Source organism: Cotesia typhae, unplaced genomic scaffold (genome assembly GCF_013202065.1).
Source record: "Cotesia typhae breed Kobodo isofemale line unplaced genomic scaffold, CoteBio_Ctyphae scaffold_13, whole genome shotgun sequence".
In the NCBI taxonomy this organism is placed as follows: Eukaryota; Metazoa; Arthropoda; class Insecta; order Hymenoptera; family Braconidae; genus Cotesia; species Cotesia typhae.
In genome coordinates, this window is record NW_027423774.1 from 15,837,302 (window position 1) to 15,856,144 (window position 18,843).

Genomic DNA, 18,843 nt, shown 5'->3' on the forward strand with positions numbered 1-18,843 from the left:
TAATTATAGATAGTAGATAATCTAGTGTAGAACATACAATAATTATCCTTTTTTTATTTATAGAATAATTTAAAAAACGAAGAATTGAAACTACTTAAAAAATCTTTATCGGAAAAACTTCTTAATTTAGATGAACTTTATTCAAATTTGAAATATACTTTTAATTTCGATGATGAATTGCTGTACAATATTTCAGTCAATACTGATGAGATTTTAAGCAGTTGTATGTTGTTGAGTTCTGCAATTGAAAAAATTATTGTATCAAGCACTAATGATGAATTTCGTCAGCAATGTTCTCAATTACTCAATACTACTCAAAGTGGAACTTTAAATAAGGTTATTTTTATTAAATTGTTCGGATTGTTTAATAATAATAATAGTAATTATGATTTTCAAAATAAGCGATAGTAAAAATTATTTTTAATTGTAAATTATGAAATTGATGATTAATTAAAAAATCAATGTGTTAAACAAAAATTTTGTTAAATGATATTAATAATAACAATTATGACATTTATTACTTTTAATCAGTCATTGTTTGATTTAAATGTTCCCGCTTATGCGCGCGTTGAAAAAAGTGAAGTATGTTCGATGAAACGAACAGTATGCGTATAAAATGATGCGCATTGATATAAGTGCTGCAACGCATTCATTGCAATGGGTATGTACAGCATGTATCCTATTTATTTGCTTCTCAATCCTTAATTCCCATGTATGGGAAACAAGCCAAGTTGTGTGTTGGTTACGATTGACAGAACAACTATAAATATCAGTTTCTATGTAATTTATAATCAAAATATTACGGTAGAGTGCAAAAGTTTATAAATTTACAAATGTATTGGTGAAAAAATAATTAAAATACAAAAGTGGGAACATCTGTATGATGAGTTTTATAATTGAAATTATCATCTGTTCCATTACTAATTATTGTGCATCAAAATCATGCATCAGCGAAATTTACTTTTCTGTCCGGCAAATGTAGTATTTTTATAGTTGGATAAAACAAAGATTCTCAACTTCGGAAAAGTAGCCCATGTCTAAAATCATAAGGTATATATTAATTTACATACATATAAATTATTATCTAGGTAAATTGCTGTGTTCAATAATAAAAAAAAAATTCCAAAATTTAAATAGCTCTGAGGTATTATTAAATCAGTTGAAAATAAATGAATTCTTCATGCTTATTTCTTGATTTTGTATTGAATTACATAGCAGCCGTCTTGAGTCTAACAAATGTTTTTTTAGATATTTTATCACTTTTCTTCGTATAAATAAAGTCTGTTGTATATTTTATATGTATACACATTCTATTATACTAACTTGAAAGAATGCATAAAAAATGTACACAGTGCGATGATAATAACAGTAATGACGATTGTATAAAAAAAATATGTTTTCTGTTATTTATGAACTAATGAAAGTTTATTTGATTGTAGGTACATGCACAGTACATTATAGGAGTACTGATATTAAATGTCATAATAATACTGACATAATTATGATAAAACTCGATGAATTTTCTTCTGATGCGAAGTGCATAATTTGATGCCAGGTCATTCCGGGTTTGATAAGAGAGATAAAGCGCGCGGGAATTACTGCGGTCATTCCCATCCCCAGTATCCGTTGTAATAAATGCTCGTTGAATTTTTTTTTGTTCTTCAAACAGAATTTTTGTTTTTCTTAAACTAGTTTGCTTTCAACATCTGGTGTCGATTCTAACCTCCAACTTGTGGATTAAATATTTATTATGTGTTCATGAACCATTCTACAAATATCGGCTCACTTGATGAATGAGTTTAAGATATAAATTATTTTTATCTTAAATTTGATTTTTTATTACCAGTTTAATTATGTGCAGCCACTGCACATATTTCGGGAGAAATCGAATTTCTTTTAAGATTAGAGCTTAAAAAATTGACAAAAACCGAAATTTAACTATCTAATTCATTTTATTTATACTCATTGAAGTAGTTTATTCAGAATATAAGTAATTAGTTGCAATTGCTTATATTTACAGATGTTCTTTTTATAATTCACCTTCATAAAATCTTCTAGAAATTACGTAGAATAAATTTTATTAATGCATTTGTGATTTCCAATTGGTTGAAACCAGTATTCTTATAAAGTTGAAAAGCTTTGCAAATCAGATACTACTGGAGTTTCATGCAAGAGTTTTTTTCGTATCAATAAAATCAAAAAATATCCAATGAACTTCGGACTTACAGAAAATAATTTATATTAATGATCATATTTTTTATTAGTTTTATTGAGATTTAAAGTTTCTTCAATAATTTTTATATTATGTGAGTAATATTACAGAATATCTTTTGAAATTTTCATGTGAACTTTAGGGAATTTCTAATACTTTTTTCTTAGATAACCAAATTTTTTCACTCAAAATTTGAAGCTCCAAAAGATATCTTAAAATTTTTATAAAGCCATTTAATCACTAAGATACAAACTTCCAAAAATGACTTAAAAAATTACTAAATTTATTAGATCCCTTCATTTTTTTAATCCCGTATTTTTATAGAACATTGTGTTGAAAAAAAAAATTACGCTGAGGATGAGACTCTATTGACGAAAATGATTTTTCTTCGAAGAAATAATTGAATATGAAGTAGCTGATTTATTAGATAGACGATTGATGTTCTTATTATTGAAAACGATACCAATTAAAATTTGGGCATTGTTATGTTATGGCTTTATTTTTATTTTATAACGATAAAAGTTTTAAATTTTGAACACAATAAAATATTTTTTTTTAAGTATGTTACAAAAAAAATTATTAGTCCGATTGTTATTTATTTTTCATAAGAAAGAAAAAACGCAACTTAAGTAACGCAACTTGATTAATTTAAAATAATTAATTGGAATCATTTTCAATGATTTTTAAGTTATTTTTATGCTAGTGTATAACTATAACAAAATAAGAAAAATTCCGAAAAATTCAATAAAGTCATGAAAAATTTGTTGTTCAAAGATTCTTTGAGTATTTAATTTATTTGGAAAATCCAACAATAATCTATTTTAATTCGAACAAATTAAGTATTTTTTCTAAACAAACGGATATCCGAGTAAAATTATATGAGTGTTTCATTATGGGAACACCAACAAGCAATCGAGAAGACATTTTAATTCTCGGTAGACTTCAACGCCCCTTCACGTGTCGAACATATGAAAAATTTCCTGGCAAAAATGTAGCCACCAGCCTCGATTTTAATTAATATGAAAAACAAAATAATAACATATTTATACCAAATAGCATGTCAGCATGTTTTTACGATCAGCTACGTGACTCATTGACATTGTCAATTGATAATAGCCAGCTGGAAACTTTTATGGTTCCTCAGGAACAATCGATTGATCGTATATTGCAAAAGTGTGTAAAAAAAGTCTGTCGCAACTGCACAAGTGCCATTAATACCAGGGGGAACTGTAAACTCAAACGGTTTCTTACTGTTTTACTCATTAATCGACTGCACCGGAAACGAGTGAGCGTCACGTTACAATTAAAACTTTATTACTTTCAATCCTAGTAATTATTCAATCTAAAATTTCAATCAATGCTTAAAGCTCTCAAGCACTGAGTACATTTCATTAAATTTACTGTTGAATTTTAGTTTTATTATGGTTACTAAGTGATCACTTTTGAGATGACAACGTGTTGAGCACTAGCAAAGCGGATGTACTAACTACTTTTTATAAATGGAAGTTTTATTGCGTTCTTATTTAAGGCTTAAATGTTATTTCTTTTTGTATTTTTTATCTTTAGTTTGGCTGTAACGTTTTAAAAAAACTTACCGAGAACTAATTTACTCTTATTAATCCAAGTTATAAAATTCAATCATTTTTAAACTATAAAAAATACACGATGTGTATTATAGTTAAATTATTCAAGTGCTTTACATTTTTTTCGCAAAGTTTATGGTTCAATAAAACTATGGTTTTAATAATCTGATTTTTGGGTTGGATTTGAGAAAAAATTTCGAACAAAAAGCGGATTTTATTTATAGGTCAACATCTAGATTAAAAAAATAAAAGTATTTGATAATTTTTATCTTTTATTGCAATAAAAAAAATTCTTTTGTTCATTACTCTTTTTGAAATTTCAAGTTGAAGTAATAAACTGTTGAGCTAAATGAAATTTACATGGTTTATAAATATTTATGAAAATGTATTGAATTGAAGTATATTTGTATTTCAGCTTACTATGTGAGGGAGAAATGGAGCATCAAACGTTTGTTTAAAATCCTCAGTTTGGGAGTTATCTTGGCGTCGACCTGGCGCGTGGAAAACTGGGCCAACAGTCCAGTATTGTTTTTTTACATCTACGTTATCGTTAATCCACGTTGCCAAGGAGGCTGTCAATGATGCCGGGACCAATGCCTGAGAAACCCCGTGCACAGCGGCTGAACAACATCGAGCCACAAACCGCAAAAGTGAGTCTCTAATATTAATTAACAAAGAATAAAACATATTTTATAGTAGATGTCACCCGTCTGCTTCGTTGGGCGTAAGTTTAATCTTACAATAATTATTTTTTAAATTGAAATTATTGTTATAACTTTATATTTTTTACTGGTGAGATTTTCCGTATCTATTTCCTTAAACTATTAAGATTCATAATTAAAATACGTAAAACATATTAATATTACTATATTAGTTGTTACGTATTTAATTAAAGTAAAAGTACTTCACTTTCTCATACCCTCGGTTCATTGCTTAATGTATGACTTAATTTTCGTGAAGCTTTTTCTTAGCTAATGTCTACACGGTGTAATAGTTCTGCTAAATTTTATGACTGTCAGGTGTCTAACTGAAACGTTCAATTGTTTGAATCTCAGTTAGTTTTGTAACTCTTTTGCAACTTTTGACCTCTCAAGGCTACTATTAATATTGTTTTTATTAAGTTTAGACTGAGTAGATCCTTACGGAAAATACGTGAATTGTTTTTTTAAATTTAATTTGAATTTGACAAAAACTTCTGTATCCAGTTGATTTTTTACACCATCAATTTGTATTAAATCTCTACGCAGTATAAAAATATATACGGTAAAGAAAAGGTTAATAAATTTCAAAGTTAAAAAACAAAAGTAATTTTAGACTGTGCAACAAGTTTTTTAATTTAACCACCAAAATTAACTTTCAAACTATAGGCAAATGATCTAGTTAATTTTTTAGTATGCGCTGAAATATTCACATGAATATTAAACTTATAGATGATATTTAACACTATGATTGAATAATATTATTGGCTTAGACTATTGGGTGTTATTCTCATAATAAACTGAAAAACACGTAATCATGACGTAAAACGACAAAATTTCGTAACGGAAAAAAAATTTTTGTTTAAATTTCAGTTATTAGATTACTTTAAAATCAATAAATTCTCCGTGGAAGTTATCTTTTCGTTGTAAAACATTTTTGGTTTGCGTCATGAACATGACTCAATAAATACGTAACATTGAAGGCTTATACCCTAATTTTTATATAATAAATTTTACTTCTGTTGTTTTTTTCATAATTATTATAATGAATTGGAAATAAGCAGTTAAATCGTTGGAAACAATCATAATTATTTTACCGATAAAATAGCTAAATTTTTATTTAAGTTCATGAGGTGCGTTTATTCTTTTAATACAAATTGCAATGCTATCAGTTTTCAGATTTATTAATATTAGGAAATTTCTTACAAATTTTCAATCACACGTAAAATATGTATGTTGAATACTATTGCAGTACATTAAATTTTTGTCGAATATAATTTATAGCAAAAGTTTGTTAAATGTTTACATTTGTTAGTAAAACAAAATTTATTTATAGACAGAGTAAATCTAAATCATTTGGCACTTGTGTGTATAAAGTATTCAGTAGTTTGACGTTCGTAAATTGCTTCCGGGTCAGCTCCGGTTGTTGCTCTAAATCCTCACGAATTTAATTTTCTAAAATCTTACTTAAGAAAATGAAAAAATATATAGATTAAAAGAAGTTTATCTCGAAACAGTATATTTTGTATTTCTCAACTCAGCCGGATTCGGGAAAAAGTTATTTGGTTTAATCACATATAATTATGTATGATTATTCACGAAATCGTAAATGATGTCGTCTGTCTTCGATATGAATTCATATATGGTCATATTAAATAATTAAATTTTTTGACAACGTTTTTAAGATAGCCTTTGAAAGGAGTAGTAGTTGAACAATCAATTCTGACAAGCCGCAGTAGTTGAACTAATAAAATATATGGTAATAGGTACAGCAAAAAGTTTTAACGTTTCATTGAAATATCAAAAGAATTATAACACATTATTGATTAATATCAAAAATAATACTGTGAATATTTAATATGTTCATTTAAAAATGAGAAATATTTGTATTTAATTTTTTAATTAGATTTTTTATAAATGACAAAGCAAACTTTCAATTGTAAATTAAAAAAACTCAATTCAGAACGTTTGATCATTTTTAACCACACTAATTTTTAGCTATAAAACTTACGTAATTTGCAGTAATTAATACAAATCACAATTCTGATCACTAGTCTACAAACCTGTTAGAGTGCTGTTAAAATTATACGGCCCCAGCTTATTCAAGTTCTGGGTATTGCTTTGAAAATTTGGAGGTATAGTTAGACGCTAAAATTTAATATAAAAATTACAGTTTATGTCTTTACAAAAAATATACATTATTTAGAAAAGACTATTTCATTGGGTGGTACAATTTTTTTTACTTCAAATTATGATATACCGTTTTTTTTTTTTACTGATTGTCTGATTTACGGTTTAGTACCTTTTTCTTGAAAAAAATAGCATCTTTCGGCTATTCTAGACATGTCAACTTTCAAGTTAACAAAAATATAATTGTTTTGATTTATAATTGAAAAAAACTTACAGAAATCATTTACTATATCAGTGAATAATTATAACATGCGCATATTACTCATACTAAATACACGGATTTTGAATTACAACAATTTGAAAAGTCTGTTCAAGTACTGATCTCATTTTTATAAGTGTTAAAGTACTGGGTACTTTACTGTATGATACAGATCATTAAAATAGTCAAAAATACATTTCTCAGTTTTTAAGCTATTAGTGTAGACAAACATTTTATATCACTTCAAAATCGTTTATAAAATGTATTTACATAAGTCTAGCAATTTCTTAGGGTTAAAATACTGTGGACCTTACTTCAAAATAATTACCTAAATTTTTCAAAATCTTCAGATTAAAAAAAAAAAACATTTAGTTGATTGTTAATTTACGGTAGCGTAGAATGAAACTAGAACTAAAGCATAAATAGTAAAAATTCTTTACAAGATCATAACATAAATAATATACTGTATTTTAGCAGGATAGCACACAAAAAAGTGTAAGAGGTTGAAATTTGAATATTTATTTCTTCTTTTTGTACCTAAAACAGTTATTTATAACAAAATTAGATAACATATTAATTGATCGTTTTATTGACAAATTATTTTTCTTAACTTTCCCATGTATTCATCTCTATTAAATGAATGAATTTCAAAAGGCTCAACGTATTATAATTCCGAACAATGAATAGTTTGCTCTGCACTTCAACGGCTGATCGTCATGTACAGAGTTATGACTTTATTAAGCATCTAGCTCAATTTATTCAAATAAGTAAATTATTCTATATCTTACTTTCATTTTTAAATGAAAAGTTATTATGTAAAGAAGGGTAATTTTACTTTTTTGATGTTATAATATCAGTTACCTGGTGTAATGTTTTTCCAGTCTGTCACAATTAAGCACGTTCTTCCATGTAGCTTCATGAGAGAAAATCGATAGAATCTCGCGCGCACTGGTACACGGTACTCTGGAATGCTGTCTTGCTCATTTAGACTCTCTTGCTTTTCTGCTTTTCCTGGTTACGTATTCGCCTACAGAAATTGTCATACTAACGTGAACATTCATGCTCGTTCATACTAATAATTGTTTTAATTTTTATTTTACAGTAGCTAAAAGCAAGTTTGCACATAATTGCTATAAAATCTTTATCTTTATTAAAAATTAATTCCAGCTGGGTATTCACCATGTGATTAATATTTTCCAAGTGTAATTAATATTCGGTGTTTATTTCATAACTTTCAAATTAAAAATTCTCAAACAGCAAACAAGTCATGAGTAAGATAAAATATATTTATCGTGTTATGAGCAAAATCAAAAGAAACAAGTTTAAAAATTAGTATTTCTTGATAATAGACATTAGAAAAATTTTATCATTCAATTATTATTATAACCAAATATTATTATTACCCAAATTATCTGGGTAATATAAAAAATGCAGATGATGAAAGTTAAAAGTTTAAATAATGTTATCAATGAAATGAAACAACAATATAAACAAATTGAAGAGCGCAGGTCACGTTATCTTTACGGACTTTAAATTCTCCTCGGAACGGCCGTGAATACTACTGAAGTCTGGTTCCAAGAGTTCCAAACGTGACCTATTTTACATAGTCGCGTTTACTTTCAGAACGCCGTTATACTTGGCACATCAAAAATCACCGCGACGACATTGAAGACGACACAAACAAGCTGAAAATGTAATATCGGTGACACAAGAGTGCCTACACTAGTTCAATTTTTTTGATTTAATAGTAGTAGAAGTTCGGCTCTTGACAATTACTTTTATTTAAATTATAGTCATTTTTTTTTTTTTTACTTGACAAACATTTAAAAAAACCAAAGATTTATTTTCTAAGTATCATACACATATTTTTGTAACATTTACAATGTTTACTTCTAACTAATGGATCAATTCTTAAAAAAATGTGATAATTGAGTATATTACTCATTAGTTGAGATTGAAAAGAATCTTCAGCATCGAACAGTTTATGATAATGGAGATAAAGTAAAGCATACTCCATTAGATATAAATCTTTAGATTAAAAACGACAATAACAAACTTCTTTATGATGCGACGTGTTCTTAGTGGTTGCAGCAGCTGTTCAAGTCAATTTGAGGTATACAGATGTTTATAGTTATTACGCATTATATATATAATATTATAAATATGCATGAACACAATGGAGCGAATAACAACGATTTAGATAGATGCGGGTATAGAATTTAAATTAATAAATTATTGCTGAGTGACAGGCCATTGTTGAATGGTTAAATTCAATTTTTATATGATAAAAATATCATCGGTTGCTTTTTTCTTTGGTGATATGCACAATACGCGCAACTATTTCTATGGCAAGTTGGATATGTGCTGTCCATTACAATGATCATTAATTTAACATAAAGATAAGGTTGGTGGATATTCATTATAATCTTGATTTGGAATGGACTGTCATCATCATCATCATCATCAGTAGTGCTTAAAGCACAAGTCAATCGTGTACGCATGCGGCACGACATGCATTGCGTCGTCGCGATGCCAAGTTAAGAGAGAACGGTCAAAAGGTAATAGCATAGGAGTAATAGTGAGACAAGGAAAATAACTCCCTGCAAAGGATAAACGATTGCGAGGCGTGAATAGAAGGAAAAGATCTGGTAATATGTCGGACGATCCAGTGACACCCGGGTGTTCCCTGGAGTATTGTTGTTCCAACGTTCTAATATAAATGTTATATACAGATATATTGAAGATGTGACGTGCCAGGTGGTGGCAGCTTCATCTTTTATTGTAGATGAGGTGGTCATGTTTCCGTGTATAGTATGTTCATTCCTCTAAAGCAAAACAAAAACAGAAAACTAAAAAAATCCATTTTCATCTTTTTTATTTTTTATTTTTTTACCTTAACATTTTTTTATGAAAGAATATTTTACTTTGTCAAGTCATTAATAAATTTTAAAATTGTGTCTTTCAGTTTCATTCGTTTGTGAAAATAGTTGTGATTATTAATAATCGAAAAGATTTAAAGTTGTGTTTGTTAAAAAGTAACACTAATTATTATTTTAATTTAAGATTTTTATAAATTTATTAAGTATCATTAAAAAAATAATTTTTAATTTGTTAATATTTATAATAATAATTTATTGTATTTTAATGCCGAAGAATTATTAAAAATGCGGGACAGAAAAAGGCGCGCAAATTTATACACATACCTTAATTTTTAAACGAGCAATAAAAGAAATAATTAATTATAGAGACTGTAAAAAGATTATTTTTACAACTGAAATCTGTTGCTACTTCTTACTTCTCATTTTATTTTCATGTTTCTTCTTACCGTATTATTTATTAGTTGGTTAAAAAATAAAAATGTGTGGGTGTCGCTTGAAATAATTTTATTGATCAAAACACTTTGTTTTGACATAATGGTACCAATAAGACTAATCATTGTTTTGGCAAATAGTCTGAAAAGAAAATTTATTGACCTATAGATCAAATAAATTATCAATCTCATAAATAACGATGTATATTTAAATGTTGAAGTATGTGATTGCAATGACGTAGATGTAAATAATACTTTTTGGAATTCAAATTAATAATTTTGCGTCGAATATGCCTCACGGTATTTGTAAAATGCATTTTATAATCTCTGTAAACTCTTTCTTGTCACATATTAATGCTGCGCAGACGCGAGGTCGTGGTCGACCCGCATAAACTAACAGAAGGTCTTCTTCTCATAATATTAGTTTCTTCTTTATCACATTTCTTTTTTTTTAATGAAAATTTTTTCTTTTTTACATTCCAACCAACTGAAAAAATCTGCTGTAGAAAAATATCTTGATTTTTAGTAACGAAATTATTTAACATTGCTATAATTATTAAATTATTACAACGTAAAAAAACACTTATGAGCGTGATTTGATTCTTAATAAAAAAAAAGTATATAAATAATTTTTTTTTAAGTTAAAAATTCACCATTTGCTATAGTAGTATGTAATTTTTTTTTTCCAATATAATCTTGAAAAATTAATTTTGTAATTGAAATATTTAATCGAAAAAGAATTGATAAGTGAACGACATTTTTATTAATGTAATAAAATATACTCAATTAATTGACATTCAATTATTTTTGTTTTTCAGAGTTTGGGATGTAATCGATCAGAAGATTTTGATACACCAGTTAGCTCAGGTAGCAACATGGGAAGTGTGGCGAGGTTTCCAAAACTTGATGAGTGTGCTCATTTTCATTACGAGCATGTAGAACTTACTGATCTTGAGGTTTGTTAATATTTATTATTTTTTTAGTAATTTTTAGTGACAAAGTAAAAGCAAAAATATTTTAATATTTAAATTATTTTCATTTTATAGGTTTCCGTTACTGAAGTGCCAAACGATTCAAGTTTTGCAGTACGCGTTACTTCAGGTGACGCTTGTTGGACACTTCAACGTTCGTACGAAAATTTTATTATGTTTGATAGGCAACTACATCGTTGTATTTATGACCGCAAGTTCTCATCGCTTGCTAAACTACCAGAAGTTGAACCAGACAATACTCAAGATTTGTTGGCAACTTATCTCAAGCACTTTTCAAATTTGAATCACGATGGATTAAATTGTGGACCAGTACTCAACTGGCTACAGTTGGACAATCGTGGTAGAAGAATTTTAGTTCCTGAATCAGACTCGTGTCCAATTAATACACCGGCTGTAGCAGCTGCTTATGCGGTTAGGCCGTATACTGCTCAAGCACAGGATGAAATATCTTTTCAGGTAGCAATTTATTTAAGGATATTTAACGACACATCTGGAATCGGATAATAAATCATAAATAATATAATTTGTAATTGAGTGATCAATGCTTGTTTAACTTGTACTCTGACATTCTATAAGCGAAAGTATGTTAGGCGTTTTTATTACTTAATATACGCGTGGGAAATTGAGGCTCTTGCGTTAGCCAACGACAACGATCTCGGTTCTTGATTGCGACAACATCCACTAATGTATTGTTTAACGTACAGAAATGCTTTATAACATCTAATTAAAATCAATCAACAAGAAATGCGATTAGTCTGTATTGAAGTATTAAGAAGATAGATTTCAAGTGCTTCGTTCTCAAATTACTAAAATAAATTTTATTAATTTATTGTTCATCCTTTTAGGTTGGAGATATGATATCAGTTATTGACATGCCACCACCAGGAGAGAGTAATTGGTGGCGTGGTAAAAAAGGTTTTGCCGTTGGTTTTTTTCCTGCTGACTGCGTTGCGGTGATTGGTGACAAAGTACCTCGTCACTTGACCGTGTCTAATATTGTACGTTCAAAGTTACCCGTTAAACCCGTTCTCAGAAAACATGGAAAGCTTATTGCTTTTTTTAGGTCTTTTATTCTTAATAGACCTTCTAGGAGACGATTAAAACAATCTGGAATTCTTAAAGAACGAGTTTTTGGATGTGATTTGGGAGAACATCTTCTTAACTCTGGTCAAGATGGTACAATATATTATTATTATTATTATTATTATTATTATTATTATTATTATTATTATTATTATTATTATTATTATAACTATTATAGATAAGAAAATAAGTTTTGATTATTATAAATGATTACAGTACCAGCTGTGCTGAAGTGTTGTGCAGAGTTCATTGAAACACATGGATTGGTAGACGGTATTTATCGCTTAAGCGGTGTAACATCAAATATTCAACGGCTACGTCATGCATTTGATGAAGATCGCGTTCCTGCTTTGCATTCAGATGAGAGTATACTTCAAGATATTCATTCAGTAGCATCACTTTTGAAAATGTACTTTAGAGAGTTACCTAATCCACTATGTACCTATCAGCTTTACTCTACTTTTGTCACTGCCGTTCAAGCTAATACAGATGCGGAAAGATTAAGAAGAATGAGAGATGCCGTTAGAAAACTACCTCCTCCACACTACAGGTTGAATTTTCTTTTCACATATTTATCATAAAATCTCGTTATAAATAATTTTAAATATCAGACTTACTTTTACCTAACTTACATTTGAATACTAACTTTTTTTTAAAGGTAAAAAGTGAGATGAAAAAATTGTTTATAAATAGATTAATATAAAGTAATTTAATTTTATATTCAATTTGTTATTAATTTTTTTTATCTTTATTTATTACAGAACATTGGAGTATTTAATGCGACATTTAGTAAGAGTCGCAGCACGTGGGGCTGATACAGGTATGACACCACGAAATGTTGCAATCGTTTGGGCTCCTAATCTATTGCGATGCAAGGAACTTGAAGTTGGTGGTGTAGCAGCACTTCAAGGTGTCGGTGTTCAAGCTGTAGTTACAGAATTTCTTGTTTGTTATGCGGAATTAATATTCGGTGATGGCCCAGTTGGTCGACCTAAATCATTGGCAATTACAACTCCTGCTCGATTATTGAGTCTTGAAGAAGCGAGAAACCGTTCTTTGCGAAATGATTCGGAGTATATTGAAGTAGGCGCGGGACCAGCTGGCTTACCTGCACACTATCACACAGTGATTGAGCTACCAAGAAAACGAAATGGTTCAAAACGTTCACCTTCATTAAACTGGCGTGCAATTTTTGGACGTGGTGGTTTTGGGGCGCGTGGTAAAACAAGACAAGTAGGAACTCCACCACAAATAGAAGCTTTATCAAGTTCTCTTAATGCTATGCGACGATTGAGACCGGTTAAAAGTGCTGACAGTCTTGATGGAGAAGATAATCTTGGTCCTTTAATGGGCCCACCACCTAACAGACCATGTGGTCACAGTCGATCAGTTTCACATGATTCATATTTTGATCATCTTGCAGACCCACCAAATTCTGTATCTCCGCTCGATCTTTCTGAGATACAACTTAATTTTGATCTTGAAGAGCGAGAAATGCGAATGTTTTCAGAGGAAGAAAGTGGTGGTGTAGCGTCAGTAGAAGCATCGCCACGGCGTCAAAGAAACGACGGCTCTTTATGTATTGCTGTAAGTGGTGGCAGTAAAAGAAAGAGATCACGTCTTGAAGAACGTCTTCACTGTGACGTAGAATTGAGATTTATTGACAGTCAAAGTCCAGATCAAATAATGGTGTCTGCAGATATCCATGGAATTGAAACACCATCACCATTGACAACACCAGGTTACCTGCCATTATTATCAGAAGCTTCTACACCAATAAGTCCATCTACTTTACAGGCAACTCCGATCTCTTTGACACCTAAGACAGGTAATAGCCCTCGGATAAGTTTCCGTAGCTTTACTTTACCCCTCGACCTAGATGATCAATCCTGTCATACTCAAATATCAAAAGAAGATCTGTCTTCCGAAAAATTGTCTTTAGATCCTCCTAGTCAACGTTTATCAATTAATTTAGACGATCATAATAGTGTAAAGTCTTACGAGAGAAAAAAGACTTGTGAAAGTCATGAATCATCACCAAAAATAAATGATATTAAAAAATCATCCGATAATTTAATAGTGACACTATCGGATCAAGAAATGACATCATGTGACGTACTCAATCTTCCTTGTGCCACTGAAAAAAATTTATTTTCTGATGATTCTGCTATGAGCTTCCAAGAAGAAAAGTTTAATTGTAGTAGTCAGAATTGCTGTGATCTAATGAATCAAAGTCCTTCAGATAATATGATAAATTCGGAAAATGTTGATATTGATAGTTGCTTAATAATTGATCAGAACGAACCCGTAGACATGCCGTCTTCCAGCGTTACTGATTTTGATTCACCAATGTCCTGTGAGCAAACTATTGAAGACTTACCAGATTCAGGATTTGTTATTTGCGATAATTCTGATAAAGTTTTTACAAATATAGATACACAAACGTTAACGAATAATAAAAGCGGTTCTGAAGAATGGGTTATGGTTGAAAAAACAAATGAATCTGTCAATCGGTTAACAAGTGTAGAAAGTAGTTCTAAAGATCAACTTGAAGGGACTATTGATTCTGGTATCGAAAAAAATTCACCACGACAAAGTTGTGTTTCTGACAATATTTCAAGAACTTCTCTCGATCTCACAATGGGTTTAACTAGAGATACCGGCACATCTTGTATTGCAACGACTGATCCGATAGATAGCTCTATCTTGCAACAAGAATCTACTGAAATATCTTTAGACATGAGTGAAAATAAAAGTAATAATGGTAGCGATCTTCGTAATGGAAATAATCGCTGTTGTTCAGAAAGTGCAATTAATTTAGTCTCACATCATGATTCTGAAAAAATGGAACATGGACATGAGTGTTGTAGTTACAATTTACGTTTAGATAATGAAAATGTTTATCGATGTAATTTAAATGAATCGAGTCAAGTAATGCTTGGAAAATCGAGTATAGAAAATAATCATTTAAATTATGAATCAATAAATTCCAATAAAGACGTCCAGTGTATCCGCACCAGTAACTATTTGTCGAATATTGAAAGAAGCAATATTACTGAGGATAAGAGTTGTTTCAATCGATGTCAGGATATTCGACATAGTTTCAGTCACAGTTCTAGAAAATCACAACCTACTAGCCATCATATGTATTTACCACAGAGTGTACAAAAGACATTGAAGAGAAATTCAAATACTCAAATACGTGATAATAAAGAGGTGGTTATCCAGTCTGAGAATGCAGCTGAAGCTCATGAAATAGCGCATGATCCAGAAGGTGCGTCAGAAACTACATCACTGGATTCTTCATACACTTTTTCAAATGCATCTTCGCCTATTGATGATTCTGTTGTTTTACGAGATACAGCAGCAATTTTACAAGAACTTGCATTACAAAGATTATCTGGAGGAGTTGGAAGTGAAACGCCATTAAATTCACCAAAAAAATTAGAGTCTGATGGTACCCGAGAACGACGTAGTTTTGAATTAGGAATAAATCGTGAAAATGTTACTGATAAAAAGACCAAGGTAGAAAATGAATGTTTGCGTGGTAAATCTGAAGAACAATCGAATAATGGAACGCAACATTTACCGCCATGTTTACGTGCTCGTCAGGCCAGAGCAACTAGAGCTGCTTTAAGTCGATCATTGGATGAGGATAAATTTAATCGTATGACCAGTGAGTCCGTACGAATGCCTCAAAAGCAATTGTCTGATGATTCTCAGCATAATTCAACACCAAATGTTGGTGGACACCTATTGTCTTCTTCTCAAAGTACAGAGAAACTTCAGTCAAGAAATTTGGGAATCGATCTGGGCGATCCTCGTTGTCGGGAAAGAATTGAAAAATATAAAGAAGAAAGACGAATGTTTCTTAGAGATAAATATAGAAGTGAAAGTTTTAGAGGTTCAACATCAAGAAATGAGGATGATGGTGAATTACTAGCGCGATTAAAACAACGTGCTACGAGACCTCCTCATTGATATTTATATTAGTGTATACATAGAAATTTTTAGTTAACTATAAGTCTGTCGTATTATATGATGATATAAAGTCATGTAAGACTTACTTAAACTCTTAATATTGTTTAATACGTTAAACGTGTATCTAATATTGTTAGTTTGACTTTATTATAAATTGTTTATCTTGGATGTTAGAGAAAAAATCACATTCCTATTGTTATTATTTTTCTATTAGATTCATAAATTATTAATCTCATTTGAAGAAAATTTTTGTCGTAGTTATTTTTCGAAGCGTTAAGTTTGTACTGTAGTTATTCTCTTTTTACTTGTGTAAATTATTAAGTTTTTTTTTTTTTTTTTTTTTTTTTTTTAATATCATTATAAGTAATTAAAGAACGTAAAATTTTATTAAACGTTATTAAAATTAACACATTTTTAGATACAATAAAATGTGCATTCAATAACAATGAAAATAATTTAATGTGACTAATACATACTTTATGCTTATTTTTTAAAGAAGTATTTAATAATGCGTAGGTTCATTAAAAAAAAAAATGATAATATGACTTACGCACAAAATAAAAATAAAATAAAAAAATTTAATGTGTTCGGCTTAATACGCTTCGCCATGCTTGGCATCGAAAAATTATTATTACTATTATTATTATTATTTTTTTTTATGTATTAACTTTATTTCTCTTATTATATTTAAAGTTAATTGATTGATTACTTGAAAGAGTTTATAATTTACACAAAATTAATATTTTCCGACAGTAAGATTAAATTTATAATTTTTTTGTACAATGTTTTTACATATACTATTCATAAAAATTAAATAATAAATATTTTAAAAATTGTTTGGTAATCTTCAACAAGTAGCCGCCTAATGAAAAATATTTCAAATGATAAATAAAGCATTTAAAATTCAAAATTTCTTGTTGGAAATTATTAACAAAATAAAAACAACTCAGAAATAAAAAAAAAAAATCTTTAGACAAATGTTTCTTCTTTAATTTAGAGTATCATCAGTTTTTGAAGCTAAAATAAGACCTTTAAAATTTACAACCAATCACTTGTATACAAACCATTGTATTTTGTATTAAGTAATTGTACAAAACTTGTTTTTATTTATTACAATTTTCAAAAAAGTCATTGGATGACAGCTGAAAAATAATCTACTATTTTTTTTTTAAATTGAAGGAAAAATTAATGTGTACAGGGAAAGAACAAGATGACACTGGATATCATCCCAGATTATAATCAGTGATATCTGTGGTGAAAAAAATTTTCAGATAGTAGCTAGTATAATCTAGATTATACTGGGTGATATCTGGATTATACTCATTGTAATCTGGATTATACTAGCTACTATCTGAAATTTTTTTTTACCCAGTATAATCTGGGATGATATCCAGTGTCATCTTGTTCTTTCCGTGTAGAGGATAAAATACTCATTGCTGATGAATTTTAATTCTCAGTTTGCTTAAAAAGACAGCATTTAATTTTATTTGAAATCATATTGTTCCACTACGTCATAATATACTATTTTTTAATAATAATAATAATATAATTTTTCATTGTTCGTGTAAAAAATAATCTTAATTTGTTTTAACTAAGTAAATACAAGCGAGCAATTATAGGTCGTCGGATCTTTTGTATAACAATCATTTTGGCTACTTATAAGTGTAGAGAAAAACTGCAAGGTTCATTAAATGAATCTTTTTTTAATTCTTAATCCCTTGAAAAGTAGCTGAAAATAATAAGACTTTGCGATTTAAGTTATTTTTGTTTTAAGTTTAAAATAATAAACAGGAGTCTCTAAAGATTACCAAACGATTTCGTGAAATAAAAAAAAAACTAAATAATAATTTTTTTATTATTGTTATTATTATTATTATTATTTTAAGGATTAGTTGTTTTAAGGCTGATTATCTTATGATCGAAAAATATTTTATAATCGCCAATGAAGATCCCAAAAAATTGTATGAAAATAAAAAATGTGAATTAATATTTAATTGTTAAAAAATTTAATAGAAAAAGTAATAACAAAATTACACTTTGTAAAGATTATAACGCATTTATACGTTATTCATTGATGATAATGATTCTATAAAAATAATAAAAATAATTATAAAAAAAATCGAACATAAACTATGTTACAAAAACTACAAGCTTTAAAACTGTTCGTTATAAATAATTACAATTTCCCGTAGAGCAATATGTTTAAAATTTTGTCGGATTTACAACCTTTTTCAACCTTCATGACTAATTAAAATTAATTTTTAATAATAATGAAATAAATAATTTTTTCCTATTTCAGTATTCAAAGAATTATAAAATTTTTAATGTTCTTAAATAATTATAAATACTAGAAAATATAATCCATTCAGAAACCAAAATTTCTAAAATTTTGGCATTGTATAGAAAGAATAATTTTAATGTACCGTAGTGCTTTCTGAAGATCCCTTATTTTTTCGAATTTTAAATGTATAATAAAGGTACAATGCTAGAAAAAAGTAGAGTAACTTAAAAATTTATACGTGTTTGGTTTTAAAAAGGAATACGAGTACAAAAATTGAAGGTATATTAATTAAGAACAATAAATGTATGAATCGT

The 18,843-nt window shown here is 28.8% G+C and overlaps 1 protein-coding gene across 3 annotated transcripts; it reads left to right on the forward strand.

Annotated features, from left to right (window-relative positions):
• Nucleotides 1–533: 533 nt before the first annotated feature.
• Nucleotides 534–16,365, forward strand: Cdgapr (GTPase-activating protein CdGAPr). 3 transcript variants are annotated; one of them, XM_074254265.1, is made up of 7 exons: nt 534–1,050; nt 4,211–4,445; nt 11,011–11,148; nt 11,239–11,640; nt 12,030–12,360; nt 12,484–12,817; nt 13,029–16,365. In XM_074254265.1, the coding sequence occupies exons 2-7, from the start codon at nt 4,374–4,376 to the stop codon at nt 16,246–16,248; spliced, it is 4,497 nt and encodes a 1,498-aa protein (XP_074110366.1). In that variant the 5' UTR covers nt 534–1,050; nt 4,211–4,373; the 3' UTR covers nt 16,249–16,365. The 3 variants fall into 3 exon arrangements, with proteins under 3 accessions (XP_074110366.1, XP_074110370.1, XP_074110367.1); XM_074254269.1 differs by lacking the exons at nt 534–1,050; nt 4,211–4,445 and adding an exon at nt 9,422–9,440; XM_074254266.1 differs by lacking the exons at nt 534–1,050; nt 4,211–4,445 and adding an exon at nt 9,899–9,917.
• The last annotated feature ends 2,478 nt before the right edge of the window (nt 16,366–18,843 follow it).

Bases quoted from the DNA above. Each gene is read 5' to 3' on its own strand.
- Cdgapr (XM_074254265.1), top strand. From the start codon at position 4,374: ATGATGCCGGGACCAATGCCTGAGAAACCCCGTGCACAGCGGCTGAAC. The intron at 4,446-11,010 runs GTGAGTCTCTAA...TTTGTTTTTCAG, and splicing joins TCGAGCCACAAACCGCAAAA to AGTTTGGGATGTAATCGATC. The intron at 11,641-12,029 runs GTAGCAATTTAT...TCATCCTTTTAG, and splicing joins AGGATGAAATATCTTTTCAG to GTTGGAGATATGATATCAGT.